Source organism: Eptatretus burgeri, chromosome 11 (assembly GCF_056783735.1).
Source record: "Eptatretus burgeri isolate ZD-2024b chromosome 11, Ebu_testis_v1, whole genome shotgun sequence".
Classification (NCBI taxonomy): domain Eukaryota; kingdom Metazoa; phylum Chordata; class Myxini; order Myxiniformes; family Myxinidae; genus Eptatretus; species Eptatretus burgeri.
Window position 1 is genome coordinate 67,466,312 of NC_140971.1, and position 22,937 is coordinate 67,489,248.

The window sequence follows — 22,937 nt, forward strand, 5'->3', positions numbered from 1 at the left end:
GAGTGGCAATTCCACAGACTTTCCATGGGTCATATCTCGCGAGATTGTGAATGGAGACCTGGAGAAGTGGGGAATGTGAGAAAGCAGGTTAGGAGGAGGTAGGAGTAGGTGAGGTTGGTAATTAAATGGCATCCGATTGTTAAAGTCATGCGTCTTCATCGACCGTCACCCCTTTGGCGGATATGGGACGAAAATGTCTCCCCATCCACGGAGTTACTTCAGTGTGAATCTGCATCTATGGACACAATGACCATGGTGGATCCACTGGCAGGAACGCCTGGCTGGCCTTGAGCCTCACATATGAAAGTGTGTGCCCATTAGCTGGTATGTGAGGAGAGTTCCGACTCTGATTTGTGATTTGAAAATTCTGGCCGATTTCCCTGCAGCTAAAGCAATACCATACAAGGACAGATAAACGATATGGAAGGCTCATTAATGTAGGGATGGGGGAGGCAGGGCTTCGACACAGACATTGGGGTGGGGTGGGGGTTGGGGGAGGATGAGATCTTTCAAAAATCTGCTCGAAACACTATCATTTTGCGGCAACTGCACCACATATACGCTAACACGTACTATGAGATAACAATTCCAGTGTATCCCCCATTTTACTCCGGAGACCACATCTGGAACAAAATTAAGGTGGGGAGGGGAAAGACTTAAACATTCCACCATTTTAATGAGGTAATGGAAAAATAATATGAAATGGTGTAAGAATTCTCTCGTGTTTTGAAAAATGGACAGAAAGGGGAAAGGAGAGGACAGGGAGTTCGGATGGGGGTGGGGGAAGCAGAGAGGAGACAGAATCAAGAGAGAAAGATTGATGCTTTTGGGGGAGGGGTTTGAGGACTTGGGGTTGGGAGGGGGGTTGAGGACATGGGGTTGAGTGGGGTGGGGTTTGAGGACTTGAGGTTTTGGAGGGGGTTACTTGAAGAAGAATGGGGGGGGAGGGGATGACAGCGAGCTTAAGTGGGGGAGATGGCAGAATTGGGAGAGGTGGGTTGAGGCTTGGGGGGGGGGGGGTTATGGACTAGTTTGCTGGTCCCATCATGTGAATTTTTGCATGGCCCTCATAAATTCTCCTAGCTCGGTGTTCTGGCCCAATCAGAAGATTAGGAAGTGTGGCTCTGACTCAGGTCTCCTCAACTGGCTCTCTCGTGCTGTGGAAACTGAGACCATGGAGCGAACCTGGAGCATAAACTCCATGCTTCCTAACTAATTGTGGGGTCCTCTCTGGCCCTCACCATGGGGCTCTTCCTGGCACCCACTGTGCCCTCGTGGCACTCATGCACCATCGGCCCTCTCTTTCGGCACCTGGGCCAGAAACTCGACACTTATAAGGTAACTCGCTCTCCTGGCAACTCTCAGCTGCTCAAGAGTTCTCAAGACTCGGTGTCCTTTTTTTTTTTTTAAACAAGATCTAAGGCCCATTGTGGAGCTGCCGCACACACTTCTCACACACTTGGACATACATATGGATACACGAGACACAACACTGGACTGTTATACGAGACAGATGTGGCCACTGAACTTGAGGGAAGTGCCGTCACTTCCCAGGGCACTCTGGGTACCAGCGACACCACAACAATGGTGCTGCATTTCTCACCGCATGCAGCGGGGCATTTCCTATGAAGGATTTTTTTTCCTCCTCATGGATGCCAACCTATGGGGACTGACATTGTTCTATCCTTTTAAATACTGAGCATCAAGCACGGAAGCAGCACATTCCATTTTTGAAATCTTTTGCATGACTCGGCTGGGGTTTGAATGGCCACCCTTCCAGACATGGAGCAGACACTCTAACGATTACACCACCAAGCCTTCAAGCACAATTCTCTTTCTAACTCTCGAGCCACACTTCAAGCCCATAAACTACACTTTTTCACTCCCACTATTAATTCCAACCATCAAACTGCCATGTCTAATGACCAGCAGCTTTGCAATTTCCATTCTCCAAGTCATCCAACCTCCTGTCTCAACTACATTAACTGAAGGCTCCTTCAGTAGGGGTGTTGCTCTTATACAACTTTTCATCCCACTCACTTTCTGCACCATGCACACCTAAAGTTTGGCCACTCATTTACATTTTGCCACACTCACGCATCAGCACATTTTTTTCATCCTCCACTCATTCCAAATCCTGCCGGAACAAGAAAATGGAAGAGGAGAACGACACACCCCATCACTATAGTCATCAAATTGTAATCAACTAGAAGCACCCACTCTCTATGGGAGCGGCCATGGGGGGAGGGGGTTATGCTCTTGTCTTTATTCAACTGTATAATTCAAAATACCTCTCGCTATATAATTCAAACACCTCACTGCACTGGAAAACATGGGGACAGGAATACTGTATTGTAAAGGGTGGAGACATGTAATACCCTCCCCCATGTGAAGCAGCGCTACATGAAACACATTTACATGGATAATTTACATCGCCCCCCCCACCCCCCACCAAGACTACCTGCAAAGATTAAAAAAAAAATACCCCTCTACACTAATTGGGGCAATGCTGATCCTATACAGCAAGTCTGTATGCGTTCGGCCCAGAACTGTAGGAGGAGTATCACGATAAGCACGTGCGCGCGCGCGCGCACACACACACACACACACACACACACACACACACACACACACACACACACACACACACACACACACACACATTTGTGAATTATCATAAGGATTCATTCATATTCAATTTCCATTCTCTGAAATTTCTCAAACTTTTCTCCAATTTCCCTAAAATGATAATTAACCCACTCAATTTGAACATCAAATTTAGATGAACTTATGTCCCCTCTGCTCTTCATTGCCCAACAGTCATTTGCTGCTACTACCCATCATCACCTCAGGAGGCTTCTGAGCCTTGAGCCTTGTTCTCAGCTCCTCTTGTGCTGCACTCTGCTTCTATTTCTCATTAGTGGGTCCTGGGCCCGACAGCAGGATGAGGTCTGTACTCTTGTCCACCATGGGGTCTGCATTCTTCCCCACCATTGGCTCCACTGGGCACTACACACCTCCCTACCATTGGGGTCTCAACGATTTGCTGTCTATCTCCACACCACCGATCATGTGGTCTCGACAGTCTTACCACTTCAGCCTCTCCACCCCCCCCCCCAACCACATCGATATCTGCCATTTCACACACATATATGGTTTGGTACTGGTCTACATGTTGGCCACCATTTTTCGCAATGCGGTTTCTTGATACTTTAGCTCGGCCTCCATTCTATTTTTCCCGGCCTTCATTTTCGCTGCCAGAGAGATTATCTTGGCCTTCAGTATAGCTGTCAGTTGGGCCAGGAGTTCAACCACTTGGGACATTTCTCCAACACTGGTGCTACAGACCGAGCTGCTCGGTGGGGTTGGGATGCTGGGGTGGTGTCTCAACTTCGCCCTCTAGTGACCCCTCTACCTACCTCCATCTCCATCTCCATTGATGCGACATCCATTAAGCCAAAATGCTCTGAAATACGCTTTAAAAGCAACCATTTTAAATAACCAATAATAATGGGGACACAGTAAGAAGAACAATGAATAAAAATGAAATAAAATATAATCTGATCGGCTCACACTGTTAAATGGATAATAACAGTTTCTCACCTAAGCCTTAAACAAATATATCGCATGCAGACTTGCTCAGGGACACAAAACAGACATCTTGCGTCAGAAGCACATGCATGCACCTGCCTCTTTGTTTGGGGGCCATTTTATGAAAAGTGCACTGGGGCAGCCGTTCATTTCTGAGACCTTGTCACGGCACTTCTGGTGGAACATTTTTATGGACTCGTGACATCCTCTCATCACCCAAAGGCCTCATTATAAAGACAATGATTGTCCTCCCTTTGCTGAGGAGTCCCCCTCAGCAGATGGTATTTTGACACGGTGGGAAATGAATAATGAATTTTTGAAGTATAATGAATTATGACCTTCACGCAAATTTCTCAATCAATACCTCGACAACTATTCATCGCGAACATATTGTTTTGTATTAGCAGCTGCCTATGTGAGACAAGCTATATCCATGTCTGCTATTGTGTCTTTGTACAACATAGATCATGTTGTTTTTGTGCATCAGATTTGGGTCAAAAAAAAAATTGTGGATGATTTTGTGAAACACTTCCCTTACTTGCTCAGATTATACTCCAAAATAATGATAACCACTTATTTTTGCCTCCTTCGCAGGCGTTTCTTCCCTACAAAAGTGCATCCCAAGACCCAAGGGTTAAGACTGATCAGATGAATCATTCTCAAACTGTCACCATTCTCCACCCACCCATCGTTCCTGCATTTAAAGGCGGATTACCCCCTTTTCAGTATTCTGCTGCTAGCGCCAACAGAGTGGCGATCTCATCTCCCAGCTTTCTCTGTAGGATAGAACTCCTTTTCGTTTTCACAATCATATAGTATAGTAATTAATTGCTTCTCATCAAGCACCGCATCTCGTTCATACAGCTCGTCATGTGCCTTTCCATGATCAAATAATCTTAACTTAAACCTGCATTTCAACCTCAACTTGTGAGATAATGTTTTAAACCAGGCCTGCCTGAATATTTATTGCTTGTGCCATCGAGCATGTGAACCCCATTAATGGGTCCTGAAATCTGGTTCCACTTCCATGACCTTTAATATCATTCAATTAATCGTATTGATACTGGGAAACAAGCTGAGCTGAAATTTCAAAATCACACCAAGTGATGGGAGACTCTGCGCAAAAAGCGCCTTCGTTCGTCCCCTCGGATCCCTTGCACATTCCCGGCACTCTTCGGCTCCTATACCGTGTCGGTCAGTATTACGCTGCCACATGGCTCTTCCCACGCACTGTGTCGCCAACACCCCCACATGTCTGACAGGGATGAATATATGTCGGCACTGTTTAACTTCGTCAAAAATGTGTCCAATTCCAGAGAGAAGAAAGAGTTTGTGTTGGGAAACATCTTATGCAGTTTTTAGTTTTTATTTAACAGGTGGTTTTATTTTATTTTTTTTCTCAATAACCACAAAACTGAACTGCGATGATTCGTGGACATACTTTCTACCTGCGGAATGGAGTTTTCCCTCACCTATAATGAACCACTTCCACTCTCGGCATATCCTATCTCCAAGAATTGCATGCGACCGCAATAGGATCATTTTGCGATGTTGCCGTAGAGCAATTAAACCCCGATCTGAGAAGCAGGACCCATGCAATCCATGTCAAACTGGAGTGAAAGAAGAGGTAGTCTGTCATTCTGGTCTGCCATCATGTGAAAACTGCTTATTTTCACTGACTTTTCACATCTTTTATTCTTAATAGCTTTTTCACATCTATATAAACAATGCAATCATGTATGACTAGAATATTTGAGCTATCCTTTGCAAGAATTATAAATATCCACCACTGTCCAAAATTTTTTGACTCATTCAGGAGTTTCAATATATGAATGTTATGAACATCAACAATTTACTCAACCTCTACTGGCACAGGCAAAAATAGCATAATTCTCTGCAGATGACTGTAGTAGGACCTGTTACCAACTATAGTATCCATCCATACTCTACCAGTCAAAAGTTTTAGTACAACACCATTTTTCCAGTTTTTACTGAAATTTAAGCAGTTTAATGTTTCCATGTACTCTGAAATTAAAGCATAGAATAAATACACAATTGCAGATAAAAAAGAAGTCATGGAATCGTTTTGTTGAACAAAATTTAATCTAAATTTTTGACTCAAAGTAGCCACCTTTTGCAGATGTAACAGCCGAACAAACTCGTGGCATTCTTTCGATAATGGAAATCAAATATTATTCGGACAGTTCTTCCCAACACTGTTGCAGAAGTTCCCACAAATGTGTTGCACTCACCTTTCTGTCCAGTTCATCCCAAACCAGCTTGATCGGGTTTAAGTCTGGAGACTATGCTGGCCATTCCATGATTTGAAGCCGACCGTCTTGTTCTTTTCTTCCAAGGTAGTTCTGACAGCCTGGCAGGTATGTTTTGGTTGTTATCTTGCTGTAGGATGAACCCCTGACCAACTAGGCATGGACCAGAGGGTATTGCATGGCACTGCAAAATGCTATGGTCGCCCTTTTGGTTCAGGGTGCCAGTCACTCTGTGCAAGTCGGCGACTGGATCCAGCAAAAGAGCCCCAGGTCATCATGGTTCCTCCTCCATGTTTGACAGTTGGTGTCACACACTGAAGAACCATCCTTTTGCTTACTCGAAGGCATACAAAAACCCTGCATGATGAACCGAAGATTTCAAATTTTGATTCATCGGTCCATAAGACCTTCCAGTTTTAAGTAGTCCACTGGCTACTTCATGTCCCAGGCAAGCCTCTTTTTCTTATTTTGATATCTTAGCAATGGCTTTCTTACTACCACCCGACCTGTCAAACGTGCAGCTCGAAGTCTTCTCTTCACAGTTGAAACTGAGACTTCCTTACTTCAACCAGTGTTAAGCTGTGCTTGTAGCTGCTGTCCTGTGAGCCGCCTATCATGCAAGCTGTTGACTCTCAGAAACTTGTCTTCTGATTGTGTTGTGGCTTTGGGTCTGCCAGACCTCTTCCTGTCAGAGTTTCCTCAAGTTTCGAAGTGCATTTTGATGGTGTAGGAAACTGTACTCACTGACACCTTGGCTGCTTTGCAATTTCTCTAAAGGAAAGACCTACACTTTTAAGGGTTACTAGATGACCCGTGAACCCGTTGGGTTCCCGTTGTGACAGCGCTTGATGAAAAAATCATTTCGGGGGGGGGGGGGAGATAGGCTCCAGCGAACTATACCGCTGAGTTTGTTTGCATTGATCAAATTCTCCTGAAAAGTACTTGACTGAATCGGGAATTTATTTTTTCATAATTTTTTTCGTTGCTTGATTTGAATGAGACTTGATACTGCACACCACAGGAGAATGGTGAGTAAGGTGGCCCTAAAATTTTTGTGCTATCGTGCACTGTTTTGGCTGTATTTTGGGAACGTACATACATACATGATGACAGTTTTAGTAATATATAGATAATGGTCTGTTTGTCTTCCTTTGTTGATTGTCTTTTACTCACCATTATGATAGCAATATACTACTTCCTGCAGTGCAATATTGTCCAAATAATGCTTCAGCGGGTGCAGCAACACAGTCTGTTCCAACACTGCTTTTGTATAGACAGAGGAGGAGGAGGAGGAGGAGGAGTAGATTGGGACATACTCTGTGCAGAGCGTTGGTGCTGCTAAAGCAGTCTCCTTAGCTGTTGGGCACAATCCTGGACGTGCCGCCACTCCGACACAGTATACCAGCATGCTGGCTCTCATTTTGCCGACCTCGGAAGGATGACAGGCCGAGTTAATCCCACCTGGTATTAATTCGACAGCTGAACGGGATTTGAACTCAGGACCCTAGGATCCAAAGCCCACCACCCGAACCATAAGCCAACACTAGGCATATAAACAGAGGGTTTGTAACTAATCAACAAAAGTTGGGACACCTGTAGGAATTGTTTGCATCAATTTTCAAGGCTTAATTTACTTGCATTGCTGTAGAACAGCTGCAGTTGCTAACCCATTAGTTGTTCGCTGAAATGGGCCTTTTTGAACAACTCTGAAATTTACATTATTTTTCAGTTTTTGGTAACCTAAACTTCTTTTGTTAACCTCTGGCAGTTTACTGCTTCGCTTTGTACTATTTCAGGTTATTCACTGGAATTGAACTGCTTAAATTTCAGTAATTGCTGAAAAATGGGGGTGTTCTAAAACATTTGTCCGGTAGAGTACGTTGGGACCATACTCTGTGCAGAGCATTGGTGCTGCCGAAGCAGTCTCCTTAGCTATTGGGCACGATCCTGGACAGGTCGTCACTCTGACACAGGATATCAGCAAGCTGGCACTCATTTTGCCGACCTCGGAAGGATGACAAGCAGAGTCAACCCCACCTGGTATTAATTCAACAAAAAGTGGGTTTTGAACTCAGGAACCTCGGATCACAAGCCCAAAGACAGACCAAGACTGAAAGGCCGAAGTATATGAGAGAATTTCTCTCATATATTGTAGTTATAACTGTGGCATTTTTGCCTGGGGGTGCTTTCTACTATTATTACAATGTTGAGTGTTACTAATTCACCTTCGTTTGGGTGAGAAGAAACCAAGCTCATCATTTAGCAAATTTAAATTTGCATTGATTTGAATCTTCATGAACTGGTGATCACAACAGCTCAAAGTAAAGTATATGCAATAGCAGCTAATATGAAATGTTGTAGTTGCTAATCCATCACATTTACCAATCAAATCGAATTGATGACTTATTGTTAGGTGTTCCTCATGATTAACATCAGGTGTTCCTCTCGACCCATTCATAAAGCTAAAATCCCACTTTTCATACTTGATCCCTCATCTGTATTTGACAAACCCAGGACTGGAAGACCCAAAAAGCTGGATGGCCTATACTTGAAGAAAATATCCCAAATGAAAAGAAAGAAGACAACCATTAAATTGACAACAGAATAGACTCGAGTGTCGTCGTCCATCCATCAACAGTACGAATGTCACTTTTTAAATCAGGACTTAAAGAATGTGTTGCAGTAAGAAAACCTCTCATAAGAAGGGGACCAAGACTGAAAGGCTAAAATATGCACAAGGGTGCTTTGGACAGACGAGTCAAGGTTTCAGTTATTTGCATCTCATGGAAGACAATATGTTAGATGACAAAAAACTGAAACTTGTAAAGAGTCATGGTTGAAACCAACAATTAAGCACGGAGAAGGTTCACTTCAAGTTTGTGGGTGCATATCCACAAGTGGTGTTCGAAAATTGGTGAAAATTGATGATGTATTGACTGCAGCAAGGTACAAAATTTTTATGCATCTGCTGACAAAGTTGCTGGAAGTATTATGTTTTTGTGTTGTCTGGCCATACTTACGTACGTCCAGGCTAATTAGTCTGCGCTCGCGAAGTGAAAAGTGGAGTTAAGCGATCAGTTCTGCACATGCGTATGTATGTTCCTATCTGCATTTTGTTATTCCTTTTTCTCTGGAACCCCTTGTCGAATTGACACAAAATTTTCACCATAGATGCGACTACTCATGTATAATGTTTGAATGATAATTATGATGTCATGGGTCACATGGTGTTGCAGCCATGTTGGAAAAAAGGAGAAACATTGGGCCTCTGTGTCTGAAACTGTTCCATGGAAAAAAATGAAACTTTGCACTTGTCAAGTACTCCCCATGGGGAATAAGTGTGATTTCTTTTATGATGTCATAGGTGCCTTCGTTATGATGTCATAATTGCATGCGTAGAATGCTATATACGATGAGTACGAAAGTTTTTGAGGGTCATCTTGGTATAAATTGATCCACAGAGAAATAAATTGACATCATCGATCACATGGTATGGCAACCATTTTTTTTTTAATTTACAAAAATCTTCTACAAAAAGGTGAACAGATCGTGGAGAAACTTTACCGGTATTATCGCCTTGACCGGTAATTGGTGATATTACAAATCATCCAACAACTCAGCTGATCTTTGGAATGTTTTGGAAGAAGCATGGAACACTATTCCACAAGTGTTTAGAACAAAATTATTTGAAAGTGTTGCTTGTATAATTCAATGCATGGTTTTGAAGGAAAATAGTGAACATACTCACTATTTGTTCATATCAAGGTATGTTGTGCATAACCTTGGTTATCTGATTGAGATTTTCTTTTTCATAAAGGTGTATTTGCATTGAACACAAAGTTTTAGTTTCTTTATGCATCAGTAAAGAAGAATGGAAAACGTCTTCAGACTTTTGCAGAGCAATGTATATCATGCTTTTGGAGTTGTACAAGGCCAAAATATTTTGGAAATGGTATAACATTTGAGTTGGTTACCTTTATGACTTCACTTGATTGCCATTTCAGTTACATTAATTTTCGAAGTATCCGGTTGTTATACACCTCGACAATGTTAATCGATTACTCTTTAGAATGGGCCATTTATTTATTATTTACACATAAAGGGAGGTTTTGACTGATGCATACATGGTGTCTATGGAGGGTTTTGGTGAAGCATTTGTCTATGTAATAAATCAGTGGTTCCAAATATTGTGGAATGCATATTGAGAATTCCCTCTCCATTTTGGAAGCTGTTGAACTTGTGATTTGTGCAACCACACAATTATAACATTGAACTTTAAGGAAGCTCATTGCACACAAACACTTCACCCCTGTCTGCAGGTATCTAACCGCCTCTTCCAGCGGTCCATGTCCTCCTCTGACCTGGGCCTTTTTACTGAGATTGGAGACGAAAACGACCTCGCCGGACTCGTAGATGATGAAGACCGACTGAGTGTGAAGTCAGATTCACTGGCCCTGCGTGGAGACACCTTGCCCTGGAATCTGCCGCGACATCAACGTGGAAAGCGCCGTCCAGACGAATCGGTGCTGGATCCAGCAGAGCGTGCGATTCTCCGTATTGCAGGTAGGTGGTGCTGATGTCCCTTAATGTAAAATGGAAATACGTGCATCAGACCGACCTTTCTTTGCCCATGATTGGAGTTCACCCTGAGGTTGTGATTCAAATCTGAGACAATTTTTATGATTCATGAGTTCCCAGCTGTATGCAAACATCTGATTCATTTCTGGGTGGGGAGTGATGGAAAAGTCATGTCGGTTTCTATCTACTCACTTTGTCTTGGGATGTGATACTTTCGCTTTTGCAATGACAGGATGATTTAGACTATAGATATGAACCACAGTGTAGCACCTGCTCTTCCTTCTAAAGTTTCCTTCATCGGCACTGATGATCCTCTGCTGCTTCTTGTTTATTTTGTATCTCAAACATGGAAATATGGTAAGCATTATTACCTTTCTTCCCTTTTGGTTTCTTCATATTCCACAAAGTGGGTATTAGATCCTTAACTGATTATTTGGATTAATGATTGTTAAACTATTCTTAACCCCCTGTTTCACCTTTCTGTTGATTTCACTTTCTTTGCTTTTACTCCAGTTCCATCAAAAGAGACAAACCGTTGCAGATTCTCTCATTTTTGAATCTTGAAAATATCTTTAATAACCTCATGTTCTGGAACATTATCTTTCACGGCATGTATCATTAATATGTCGTCATTATTATCTGAGATGAAATTTTAAAAAGAAGACAATAATTTGGATGTTGATATTTTTAGACAGATGCCCCATCGTTTCCACAGCAATTTCCAATTTGTTAGATAAGTGTATCTTCTTCTTACTATAATGAAGGAAATGTGGATATCCCCCAAACTCCAACATTGATATGTGGTGGAAATAGTGCCACCTTTGGTGGTAGCCGGTACTACAAATCATCTTCCTTTTATTATGATCCGAGCTGAAGTACCTAGCATTGCCTGGGGAAATTCAATGAAATATGTGTTTAAATATTTCCTGCATGACAAATTGGGGAAAGTTGGCCCTATGGTTTTGTATGAATTACCAATCTTGGGCTTTGCAAAATGCACTTGGACTGCTTTCCTTTCTTTTAACTTCTTTTCATTAATTTTGTTTTTTAAATGCAACAAATCACTACAACCTCAACATGTGATCTTCACAAAACTTATTACTTGATTGCTTCTGGGAAAATTCCAGACAGTGTATAAGAACATAGTCACTCGAGGCCTCAACATGGAAGTGTTATAATAAACCCATGTAAAGCAATCTTTTTAATAACAGGAGCACATATAAACACAAAAATAATTAAATTTGTGTTGTTGACCAGAAATCACGACAACCTCAATACATAATCTTCACAAGACATTTTACTGGATCACTGCCAGAGGGGAAAAAAACACAGAGAGTGGATAAGCACAATACCCGATTGAGGCCTGAAGACCAATTAATTATCTGATATATCTACATATATATACATATATCATCCAAACATAGCCCTTGGCCTTCTTCTGGATGAAAGAGGCAGCCATGCAAAGTTTGGTTGCACTGGTTCCTGCAGGTTCTGAATGCATAAATGAACAAACACACAAACTTTCTTCTTTATATATATTAGACTAGCAAAGGTAACTGGCATTGCAGGGCAATGCTGGGTCCTTCCTCTCATTCCTTCCCCTGCCTTCTCCCACCCCACTGCTTTCCCTCCCTCTTGCCACCCACCCCCCCTCACCCCTCCTCTCCTCCTCTCACCTAAACCCTTTCCTTCCTTTTTCTGATCCCACCCCTTTCCCTCCATCCTCCCACCTCCATCCTTTCCCTTCTTCCTCCCACAAAGGTACCCGGTGTTGCCCGGGACATAACGGACATCAATTGGACTACCACAATTAAGCACAAATTTAGAAAGAAACATTTTATTTATCAAGATGCAGAATATTGAACAGAAATATCAACAAAATTGAACATATTATTGTAATGTTTTTGGGGTAGACAATATTGAATGTTTTTCCATCTCGGGCCAGAATGTGTAAATTGTTTGGTGTTCCAACTCTAGAGCAGCAAACATATAGTTGACCATTTGAAATCTGTTTTGTTGTCAGACAATCAGAATGCACTCTCGAAACAACTATATAGGTATACGGATCAAAATAGCTTGTTTAAAATTTTTTGCATTTGAGTGGAAATTTTTCAAACAATTTTTCAAAAAATTTTTCAAAGGGTTCAAATCTCGTGCCTGAGAAAGCCATGACATAGGGAAAACATCATTATCATGCTCATCAAACCATTGGGCGACTGCACGTGCTTTGTGGATGGGGTCTGCCATTACGTTGGGACCATTGTATGTATCCTGGATTGTATGTATCATTGTATGTTAATGGGGCATTGTATCCTGGAAGACACCCCTCCTGGCAGGAAAGCATTGCTGCAACATTGGGTGAAGATGATCACTCAGTACTATTAAGTAGCGATTGGCATTGACCTTGCCTTTTAAGAGAAGGACTGCACTCAAACCGTGCCTGGAAAAATGTTCCTCACAGCATCACAGAACCACCAGAACCTTTCATAGTTGGAACCAAGCACTCAGGGTTGTGGAGTTTTTTTTTTTTTTTCTAGGTTGGTGCCCCACGTGTACTCGTCCGTTTGTCAAGAACATGGTGAAGGATGATTCATCTGACCATATCACATTTCTCCACTTCTCAGTAGTCCATTGATTGTTCTCTTTGCACCAATGGACTCGCAAACGTGCATTACCAAGTGTAATGAACGGTTTGTGTACTGCAACCCCACTATGGTATCCCACTCCGTGGAGTTATCGGCTGACCATTTTTGATGAAATGTTTTTTAAACGCCCCAGGTTGAAATTTGCAGTCAATTGATCTGCATTTGCTCTCCTGCTTTGCCTTGCACTTCAAATTAATGCATGGATATCACAATCCTGGAGTATGTGCTTCCACCCACTGTTGTCCTTTGCTGATGATGTCTTTCCCTTGGAGTTCCATGCCAACATGACCTTAAACACCATTGCTGATGAAACATCAGAAAGTTGAGCTGTCTTTATCACTGAAGTTCCTGCCAAACTCGTCCAAACAATCATCCCTCTTTCAAAGTCACTTAGTTCTTCTCTTCCAGCCATGATAGCTATAATTATAGGCAACCATGCCTGTGCAGCATTTTTTATACATGACCCGAAGCATGCTGGGATGTTATTTGCTTAATTAACAAATGGGCCACACCTGTGTGGAGGCCATTGCTTTTATCTACTTGTTGTGACTCATTTACCCAGGTGTTTCCATTTTTTTTGTCCATTACATATATATATATATATATATATATATATATATATATATATATATATATATATATATATATACATATATATATATATATATATATATATATATATATATATATATATATATATATATATATATATATATATATATATATATAGTTGAGGTTCTGCAAAACCGCCTCTAAGGCAATGGCATCCAACATGGTCATCCCCAGGCCGTTATTTCATTAGTCTTTGTGTTGTTAGACCTCCCCTCACATCTGGTGGGTTAACGGGACGAAGTGCATTGCGTGGGTCTCATAGTTAGGTCCAGTAACTATCACTAATTCATATTCTGATTCCTACTCCAACCCTTTCCTTTTTGCCCGAGTACAAAACAAGCATGCAAGCATGCACGCCATTCAATAGGAAATTCAAAATAAGCACACCACGATTCCTCCCATGGCTTGGATCCACCACATTTACACACTACACACTTTATCATCCACGAATTGCGAGCCATTATTTCGTTCAAATCTGCGTGCCAATTCCCAACCGGCACCTTACCTTACTTTGCACCTCACTCACCAAACCTCACCACTTTGTCCACAAACGCCTTCTGCACATGGGACAAATATCCCCACACCCCTTTGTACCTCTGCATTGCTACAATTCACCACTCTAATTTTAAGGCCACTGCATGACTCGGATTGTCCTCTGCACCGCGCGATACTTGACCAAGTCAGACATTAATAATTCAACTGCATCTCACGGGGGACATGCCGGGTGAGCATACGGGATTGATGCAACCCTCATCCAGTCACCAGACCGTGGCAAGACCAGGGGGCAATGAGGAGGGGTTACAAGAAGAACGATCTAGCAGTTAGTTCGATCCAGCTATTTGACATTCAGACTGCACTCGGAGCATGTTCAGGGCTGGAGTGCCGGCTCAGGGAGCATGCCCTATGATGAGTCAGGAGCTCCGACCCATGCTAATGCCGGTAGGCAATTGAGACAGTTTCTGGTCCCACAACTTTGCAGAGAGTGGCTTGGGCCATTGTGGCCCAATAGAGGAGCAGGATTCGGGTCACAGTGCGTCACTTTCTGGTCATTACCCCACCCTTCGTCCGACCCAGGACTTATAAAAGGGGGAGTACGGATCCTTTAGAGCATCTTCTTCACTTCTCTCTTCGCTGCCTCTTCTCTTTGCTGGCTCTTTGCTCACGTTTCACCTCTTCGCTTCGCTCCCTGTCTCACAATTGGTGTGTGATTGCCAGGACGTGCTTCTTCTTGAGAGCCTGATCCGGGGTGACTGCCGAGACTCCCTGCCGTGTTGTCAATGGTCCACCGCCTCCGTGCAGCCAGACGGACCAGTGCAGAGCGCACATTACCATGAGCCCCGGCAAAGGATGTAAGCAGGAGATAACAAGCCATATGAGGTTGGAATGCTCAGGTGGAGCGTCCCACGGAGGTACACATTACACCTACAGACCTTGACACGGCTAGGTTAGGGATCTTTCTCCTGACGCATTTATTCTCCTCTCTCTATCCACCCCTCTATTCCGTATTCTTTGGACGCACAAAGAACATCATGACTGACACGCAATCCCATTTTCTTCTGGCATGATGCCACACCCCCCACATTGCACTACACCACACCTCTCACTCCCACACCTTAGACACAACCAGTATTCCTCCCTCCTACTTCTCCCAATGCGTTCTGGGTTGCGTTGGTCTGCCGATCGCACCAGTTATCGAGAGGTTGTTTTTCCTCACCTGCTTTCTTTCTCTCTGGCTATCTAATCGTGTGTGTGTGTGTGTGTGTGTGTGTGTGTGTGTGTGTGTGTGTGTGTGTGTGTGTGTGTGTGTGTGTGTGTGTGTGTGTGTGTGTGTGTGTGTGTGTGTGTGTGTGTGTGTGTGTGTGTGTGTGTGTGTGTGTGACAGAGACAGAGACATCCTAGCATAAATGAAGATTGTAGAAGATATAATGGGATAACTCTGCTCTGTGTCTGCTTTTGGAAGATTGCTTGTCTTTTGTCGCACCGCACAAATTCCTTGCTATCCCCTGCTGTACATAAAAATAAACCTCAATCAATGTGCGACATCCTTTTCCTCACTTGATTGTAAATAAATGCTTTGCAGAGAAATGTTCCCAGCTCGTTTTCATGTTTTCTATCATTGGTCCAGCATGGTTTGCACCCTCGTTTAGCAGGGACGTTCTCCCCCAACCATCTGTTTCCAAGCTGGTACGCGCTTGGCAGATCCGGTCAGCTGCATCTGATCTGGAAAAGGTGATCCAGTTGAGCAAGTGTGTACCGAGGGCGTATTTCCTGGTAATTAGATCATGTGACCTTAAGATAAAAGGCATTCAATAGACGGAGGACCCGAAGTCACGTGGTCGAGTTATCGGTGTTCACGGTCGATCATTACCCACCACATCACAAAGTTATTCGTGTACGATGGCCTGCGATTCCGGAGAGTCTGGTGGGAGCCCGAGGAAGTTCACCTCTCGTGGTCTTCGCCCCCGACCCCAGGTTTGTAACTGTGTGTGTGTGTGTGTGTACCTGGTGTTGGCTTAATGGTTAGGGTGGTGGGCTTAGGATACTAGGGTCCTGAGTTCAAATCCTGCTTGGCTATTGAATTAATATCAGGTGGGATTGACTCAGCCTGCCATCCTTCTGAAGTTGACAAAATGATTACCAGCGGAGTGGCGACCCGTCCAGGATTGTGCCCAATAGTGTAAGGGACTGCTTAGGCAGCACCAACATTCTGCACACAGGATGGTCCCAATGGACTGATGGAAAGGGTAATCAGGAGTCAGAGAGAGATTGGTTGAGTACATGAGGTTTTGAAGAAAACAATGAGTTGAGACATTTTCCCTTGTCATGAGCAGTCAGCTTTGATTCCATTTTCTGAGAGGTCGGCGATGGGGTGAGGGGAGCACTCGACAGAGACAGACTCGACAAGGTGCCACCAGTATTTTTTTCGGAGATAGGTTGTAATAGAGTTTGGCCTAACAATTTACCAGATGATGGTTTATGGTTCGATGGATGGACACACATTTCTTGCAACCCTTGGTTGGATTTGCTTTCCATCATGAGGTCATGAGCTTGAACATAAACATTGCACCGAGAAGGACAAGTTGAACATTTAGAAGGGATTTTGGAGGACATGTAAAGTTGAGTTTTTTTTCTGTCTTGGCTGTCCTAAAGCTAGCTTGTCATGATATCCTTCAGGAGAGCAAGTTTTGTTTGTGTGTATTACAGACAGATTACACATCATCCTTTCTGGCTTACACCATTGTGTATTCAGGATCAATGGAGCACACCTGTGTCGTGAAGTCAAAGTGTTAATTTAGTTCGGATCCCCAGTTGATTTGCTGTATTGGTGGAAGTAGCAAACAAAGTGAAGAATCTTGGTTACCACTTTAAAAAAAAATACAGAATCGAGGCTCGTGGAAGAGCTACAACATGGAGTGGATCAGGAAGCAACAGAACAAAATGAACAACAGGATTGTTGAACAACAGGAAAACACACAATAACAGGGTTGAGGGACAAAATAGAGAGATACTTCGAAGATAAGGGATGTGAGGAAGAATGAGGACGAGTGGAGGCCACATGGGGTGGACAAGATGGATACAGAAGCAAACTCTCAGGCAAGAAAACAGGAAAGGTGGAAAGAGGTGGGTTTGGGAGCGTTAACGAAGGAACAAAAGATCATGGTTTTGAATGGGGGATGATCTGAGATGGGGAACAGAAAACCTGGAGCGAAAATGAGATTGAAGAGAATGTGAAACAGGTGGGAGAAAAGGGGAATGAATGAATGGAGGTGAGCAGTGGTTTTCGATTTTGTGAGTTCTCTTGTGCACAATGCAGAAACCTGGAGAGGGGAGGTGGCACAGAACACAGGAAAAAGCAGCAGGAGCAAGACGAGAAAGGAGGCAGTAGAAGACGGAGAGACCACTAACCTGTCTGTGATGTGAAAGTTGTTGTTGTTGTCTCGTATGCAGCCTGTGGCTGCTGGTGGCATCATTTTCTGGAAGCGCAGCTGTGCTGCTGATGCAGTGCCCCTGTTACCTGGTAATCATTTTGCCGACCTCAGAAGGATAAGTCAACCCACCAGGTGTTATTTCAACATCACATTCGTGGCTTGAAATTAAGACTGTAAGATTTTAAGCCAGCCACCTCAACCGTACCGTTAAGTCAACACCAGGCTTGATGTGAACGTGATAAGCCTATCGACTCAGGTTCATCATGGGAGATGCCAATTACCTTGAACGTCATGGTTTCCATGGCATTTACCTTAAAGGTGTGAGGCAGGGGTACTATCCCAGAGGGGAGAGCAGTACTTCATCAAGCTGCAGAAGAAGTCCTTATAGGTGTATAAGAGTTTCAGATGTGCTAAAGAAGGACTTTGCTGGATGGAGGATGCCTAATCACTGGCTTTGATGGCCAACTTAGAGGTGTGGTATGCCAAGAAAGTACATGGCTGAAAGTGAGGCCCAAAGGTTGAATGACTGAACTTCGTCGAGAGGATTTTTAAGAAAGTAGATGGGAGGGTTTGCCAGATGGTCCTTTTGGAAAGAGACATGAGTGTGTGGGATTTCTCAGGATTGAAAGACATATTCCAAGTCTTTGACCAGCTCATGATTCCATCAAGGTCTGCAGAGAGGGAAGAGGTTGCTGCCTGCCTATCTGAAGGATGGGGAATGTTATAGCAGAGGGTGGAGTCATCAGAAAAGAGATAAAAAGGCTTTTCCTGAGAGTTGGAGAGATCGTTGATGAAGATTAGGAATAGGACTGAGCCCAGAACACTGCTTTGTGATACTCCAGCTTTGACAGGGATGGAGATGAAGAGAACCTGTTGAGAGCCACACGTTGGCTATGAGAATGGAGGAATCCAGTAAGTCATGTGTGGAGTTGACCTGAGATGCTGTGTGCAGCGAGTTTGGAGAGCAGGGCGTGGTGTCAGACTGTATTGACTGCTCAAGATATCGCTCGAGAGATGACCCTGATCTCACGTCTGACATTCAGGGCCTCTCCATTGTTGGGAGAGCAGAAACAGCATGTCTAAGGTTGAGTGACATGGTCTGAATCCGAACTGATGGTCAGACATCAGGCCAGTGGAGAGGAGGAAGGATTTGATATTGACTGCGTTGTTGGATTCCATGACATTGCTGATGATTGGAAGTAACTGATATGTCTGTGGTATTGGTCCATTCAAGGGTTAAACTGTTATCTCAGATCAGTTTTTGTACCTTGTTTATGTTATGCGGTGATGTTGACTGACTTCCAAGCAGATAGAAAATGACTTGGGGCAAATGGTCGGGTGAACCTAGAAGAGAGAGGATGTGCAAGAGCAGCAGAGCAAATTTTTAGGACATGTGAGCTGATGCCTTCTGGCCTAGTTGCAGAATCAGAGTCAAGGGATGCAAGAAACCTCTGCACTTTCTCAGGTGCAAACGACATAGTCCAGGAGCAGTTGGGTGCGACTGGGTAGGTGGGAACAGAGACTAAGGGGTTGGGGATACAAGATTTGCAAGCAAACACAGAATTGAGGCATTCGGCCTTTTTACAAGTGGAGTTGGCAGTGGTGCCATTTCAAGAGAAGGGATAGAAGGGGATCATACACCAGAGACAGACTTGACAAGGTGCCATCAGGTTTTAGAGGAGAAAGACAAGTTTGAAAGTCCAAACTTTAGGTTGGACAGATGTTGTTTTCTGGCTCACCTGAGAGTACATACACTGAACAACAAAAATTTTTTACTGGAGATGTGTAAAGTGATTTAGACTAATTTGGGTATGCTGATTTCAAAAATCATAACCGTTTTGCTGTATCACGTCAGGATTTTCAGTAACATAAATATTCCCATTGCCTAGAAGTCAGGATTTCAATGAAATTTACAAAAATTCATTTATTCATTTATTTCATCATGAATGCTTCAAAATTATAGAAATTACAGAAAAACTCCACTAGAATGTAATTCAAAATGCTTTAGGCATTTGGCTTTGCGTTTGTGCTGCTCTGTGTCAGTTTCACGATGCAGGAACCAGCAGAAATCGCCCATCATGTTCGGGTTGTGCCGCCCTTGGTAACGCGTCTCCATGAGTGAAATCTCTTGGTGGAATCGCTCGCCGTGCTCGTCCGAGACTGCTCCCAAGTTGTCAGGGAAGAAGTTCAGGTGCTGGTGTAGGAAATGGATTTTCAGGGACATCCTGGAGCCAAGTTTCCTGAAGGACTCCAGAAGCTGCTGCACTATTTCTTCATAGTTGTCCGCGCGCTCGTTCCCCAAGAAGTTGTCCGTCACAGCTTTGAAGCTCCTCCACGCTGCCAGCTCTTTGGGGTTTAGAGTTGTCGGAAAAGTTTCGTCCTTCATAATCTGTCGGATTTGCAGTCCAACAAAGACACCAGCCTTGATCTTGGCCTCCGACAAGGTGTTGCCAAACTTTTCCTTGAGGTATAAAAACCCACGCCCATTCAGATCCATTGCCCGTACAAAACTTTTCATCAAGCCGAGCTTTATGTGGAGTGGTGGAAGGAAAACCTTGGCTGGGTCAACAAGGGCGACATGCTTCACGTTGTGTCGACCAGGTACATGCTCTTTTCGCTCTTCCAAATCTTTCTTCGTCCAGTGATTCTTGTCGTCTCTGCTATCTCAGAGACAAAGGAAGCACATGTATTTCGTGTAGCCTGACTGCAGCCCTAACAACAGCGCCACCACTTTCAAGTCTCCGCAGATGTGCCAGTTGAAGTCATTGTACTTGATGGAATCAAGCAGCTGCCGCATAGTCTCATAGGTCTCTGTCATGCCGAACGCGTGAGCCAGTGGGACTGATGGTTTCTCGTTGCCATTGTGGAGCAAAACAGCCTTCAAGCTGTTCTTCCCCGAGTCGATGAAGAGGCGCCAGTCTGCAGGATCGTGATCACACCCAAGTTCTTTCAACAGACCGTTGATGTCACTGCAGAATGTCATCGTGTCTTCCATCTCAAAGAACTCAGCCATGTCTCTGTGACGTGCTCTGAACAAGGATATCTTGGTGTTAGGTTCAAGTAGATTCCACTGCTGCAGCCTTGATCCAAGCAGCTATGCCTTCGCCTTTGACAGCGAGAGATCTCTTACAAGATCATTTAAGTCTCCCTGGTTCAGAAGGTGTGATTCTTGAGTGTCGGGTTCAAAAGGTTCATCATCACCATCCTCTTCACCACTGCTTACAGCTATGTTCTGATCAGCTGGAGGTGTTGGAACGGGGTTCTCGTCATCATGAGGCACAGGTTTACGAGTAGAGACGCAGTCAGCGTACTTGATGTGACCTTTATTCTTCTTGTTGAAGCCGGCGATGCTTGTGCAGCAAAAATAACAATCATCATGATGATTCTGCGGCTCACGCCATATCATGGGCACCGCAAATGGCATGCTCGCGCGCTTGCCCACCAACCACTGAGTGAAGGTTGTGTGACAGCTTGTGCAGCAGATGTGTGGTGCCCAGCTCTGTTCTTGGTCCCCCACCTTACACCCGAAGTAGTGAAAGTAGGCGGCCTTCATTTTCACTGCTGTAGATATACTTCGCTGTTGATATTTTTTGGTATACCGACCACAGACATAACAGAAGTTGTCAGGATGATTGGTACAGGAACGCCTACTCATCTTTATCTGAAAGAAAGAAATATAACACAAGTTAACAACAATTGTACGAAATAGACATGTTAAAGACATATGTAAATTTCATTGAAATCCTGACTTCTAGGCAATGGGAATATTTCTGTTCCTGAAAATCCTGACGTGATACAGCAAAACGGTTATGATTTTTGAAATCAGCGTACCCAAATTAGTCTTAATCACTTTACACATCTCCAGTAAAAAAAAAAATTTTTGAAATTTGTTGTTCAGTGATATACACTTTCTGCAGACTTTTTGGAATGGCCGAAGATTACCTTCGGTCGGATTTGCCTTCCAGGAAGAGAAAGCACGTTGTTTCAAAACAACTGCCTCACCACAGGATTCAGTGTACCATAGGCAGGAAGAAGGAAGTAACTGAAGACAAAGATGGGATGAATCTGTGTATGAGAGAGAGAGTAGGTTTCTGTGGAAGAATTACCAGGTTGAGTTAACATCAGGGGGCAGTAGATATGCGAGACCAATCGAAAAGAGAGATGGCTGCTTGCAGTCTGCCAGTCTGCAGGAGTGAAATGCCAGACTCGCTGACACTGAAGCAGCTCTCTGAGAATAGCCGGAGAGATGTTTTTTGTTGTTGTTGTTGTTGTTGCTTCCTTCCTTCATTACCACCGCATAAACACTCAAACTTCACTCTTTAACCTTGGAACTCCAACGTCCGTTCCACATACTTGCAATCAGCTGCTTTACGACCGTAACTCGCAATTAATTTGTTCATACGATTTGTCCCGGTGTCTTATCATATAATTATATCAATTTCTGCAGTTTAAGTAATTGTAAGGGCGAATCGTAGCATAGCCTGGTTTTCCTTCCACTTTCCCAGTTATACCCCTGATGAACGTCGACTAGTAGTATATTTAAGTGACCAAATATTAATGGGTTGAATATGGTGTACGAGTAACAGCTTGTAGTTTATACCAAAGCTGCAATCAACCTTTTTATACAGTGAGGGGTTACACACTAAACTGTAATGACATCATGCACAGCATTTGAAATGTTTGATATACTTTTGTTTCAGTGATATGTCCATTGTTGGTTTGAAGTACAAGATACTATTATTTTGAGTATTTCTCTGAATGTTGTTGTTCATGATGATGTCACTGTAGGTTAATGTACAGACATGTGGTGAGGACAGGATTTAATGTGAACCTGTTTGAACCTGTCCAAATCTGAGTAACATGAATACAGCCTGGACAGCGTGCCATTGGCATATGGGGGTTCTTTTGGTCCTTTGGTTCCCAATACGAGGCGCCGTGCTCTGGTTTGATGTAGAGATACCGGCACTACGTGGCTGGGTAGAGTGGACATATAGCTGTGCGTATTAATACAAATATAGCTTGTGTGTAGATCTCATTGCTGGAATGCATGCAAAGTTTTCTCTTCAACGCATGCATGTAGCTCGTGATAAAGGACCATTGATTGACCACTAGAGGGTGGAACCTGGAGAGACTACAATGCTTGCTTGCTTGGTGTGTTGGTGCCTCTGTCACCTCAGGCCAAAGGTGTTGGGTGTTGGGTGTCTATGCATGGTGAGGTTGGGAGTGGTGTGTGTGTGTGTGTGTGTGTGTGTGTGTGTGTGTGTGTGTGTGTGTGTGTGTGTGTGTGTGTGTGTGTGTGTGTGTGTGTGTGT

The 22,937-nt window shown here is 43.6% G+C and overlaps 1 protein-coding gene across 1 annotated transcript in view; it reads left to right on the forward strand.

Annotated features, from left to right (window-relative positions):
• Nucleotides 1-22,937, forward strand: part of LOC147017282 (uncharacterized) — a 350,244-nt gene that overhangs the window by 30,533 nt on the left and 296,774 nt on the right. The window contains exon 4 of the mRNA XM_085847971.1: nucleotides 10,181-10,424. Coding sequence (XP_085704097.1) covers nucleotides 10,181-10,424 — 244 coding nt within the window. The remainder of the gene's footprint in view (nucleotides 1-10,180; nucleotides 10,425-22,937) is intronic.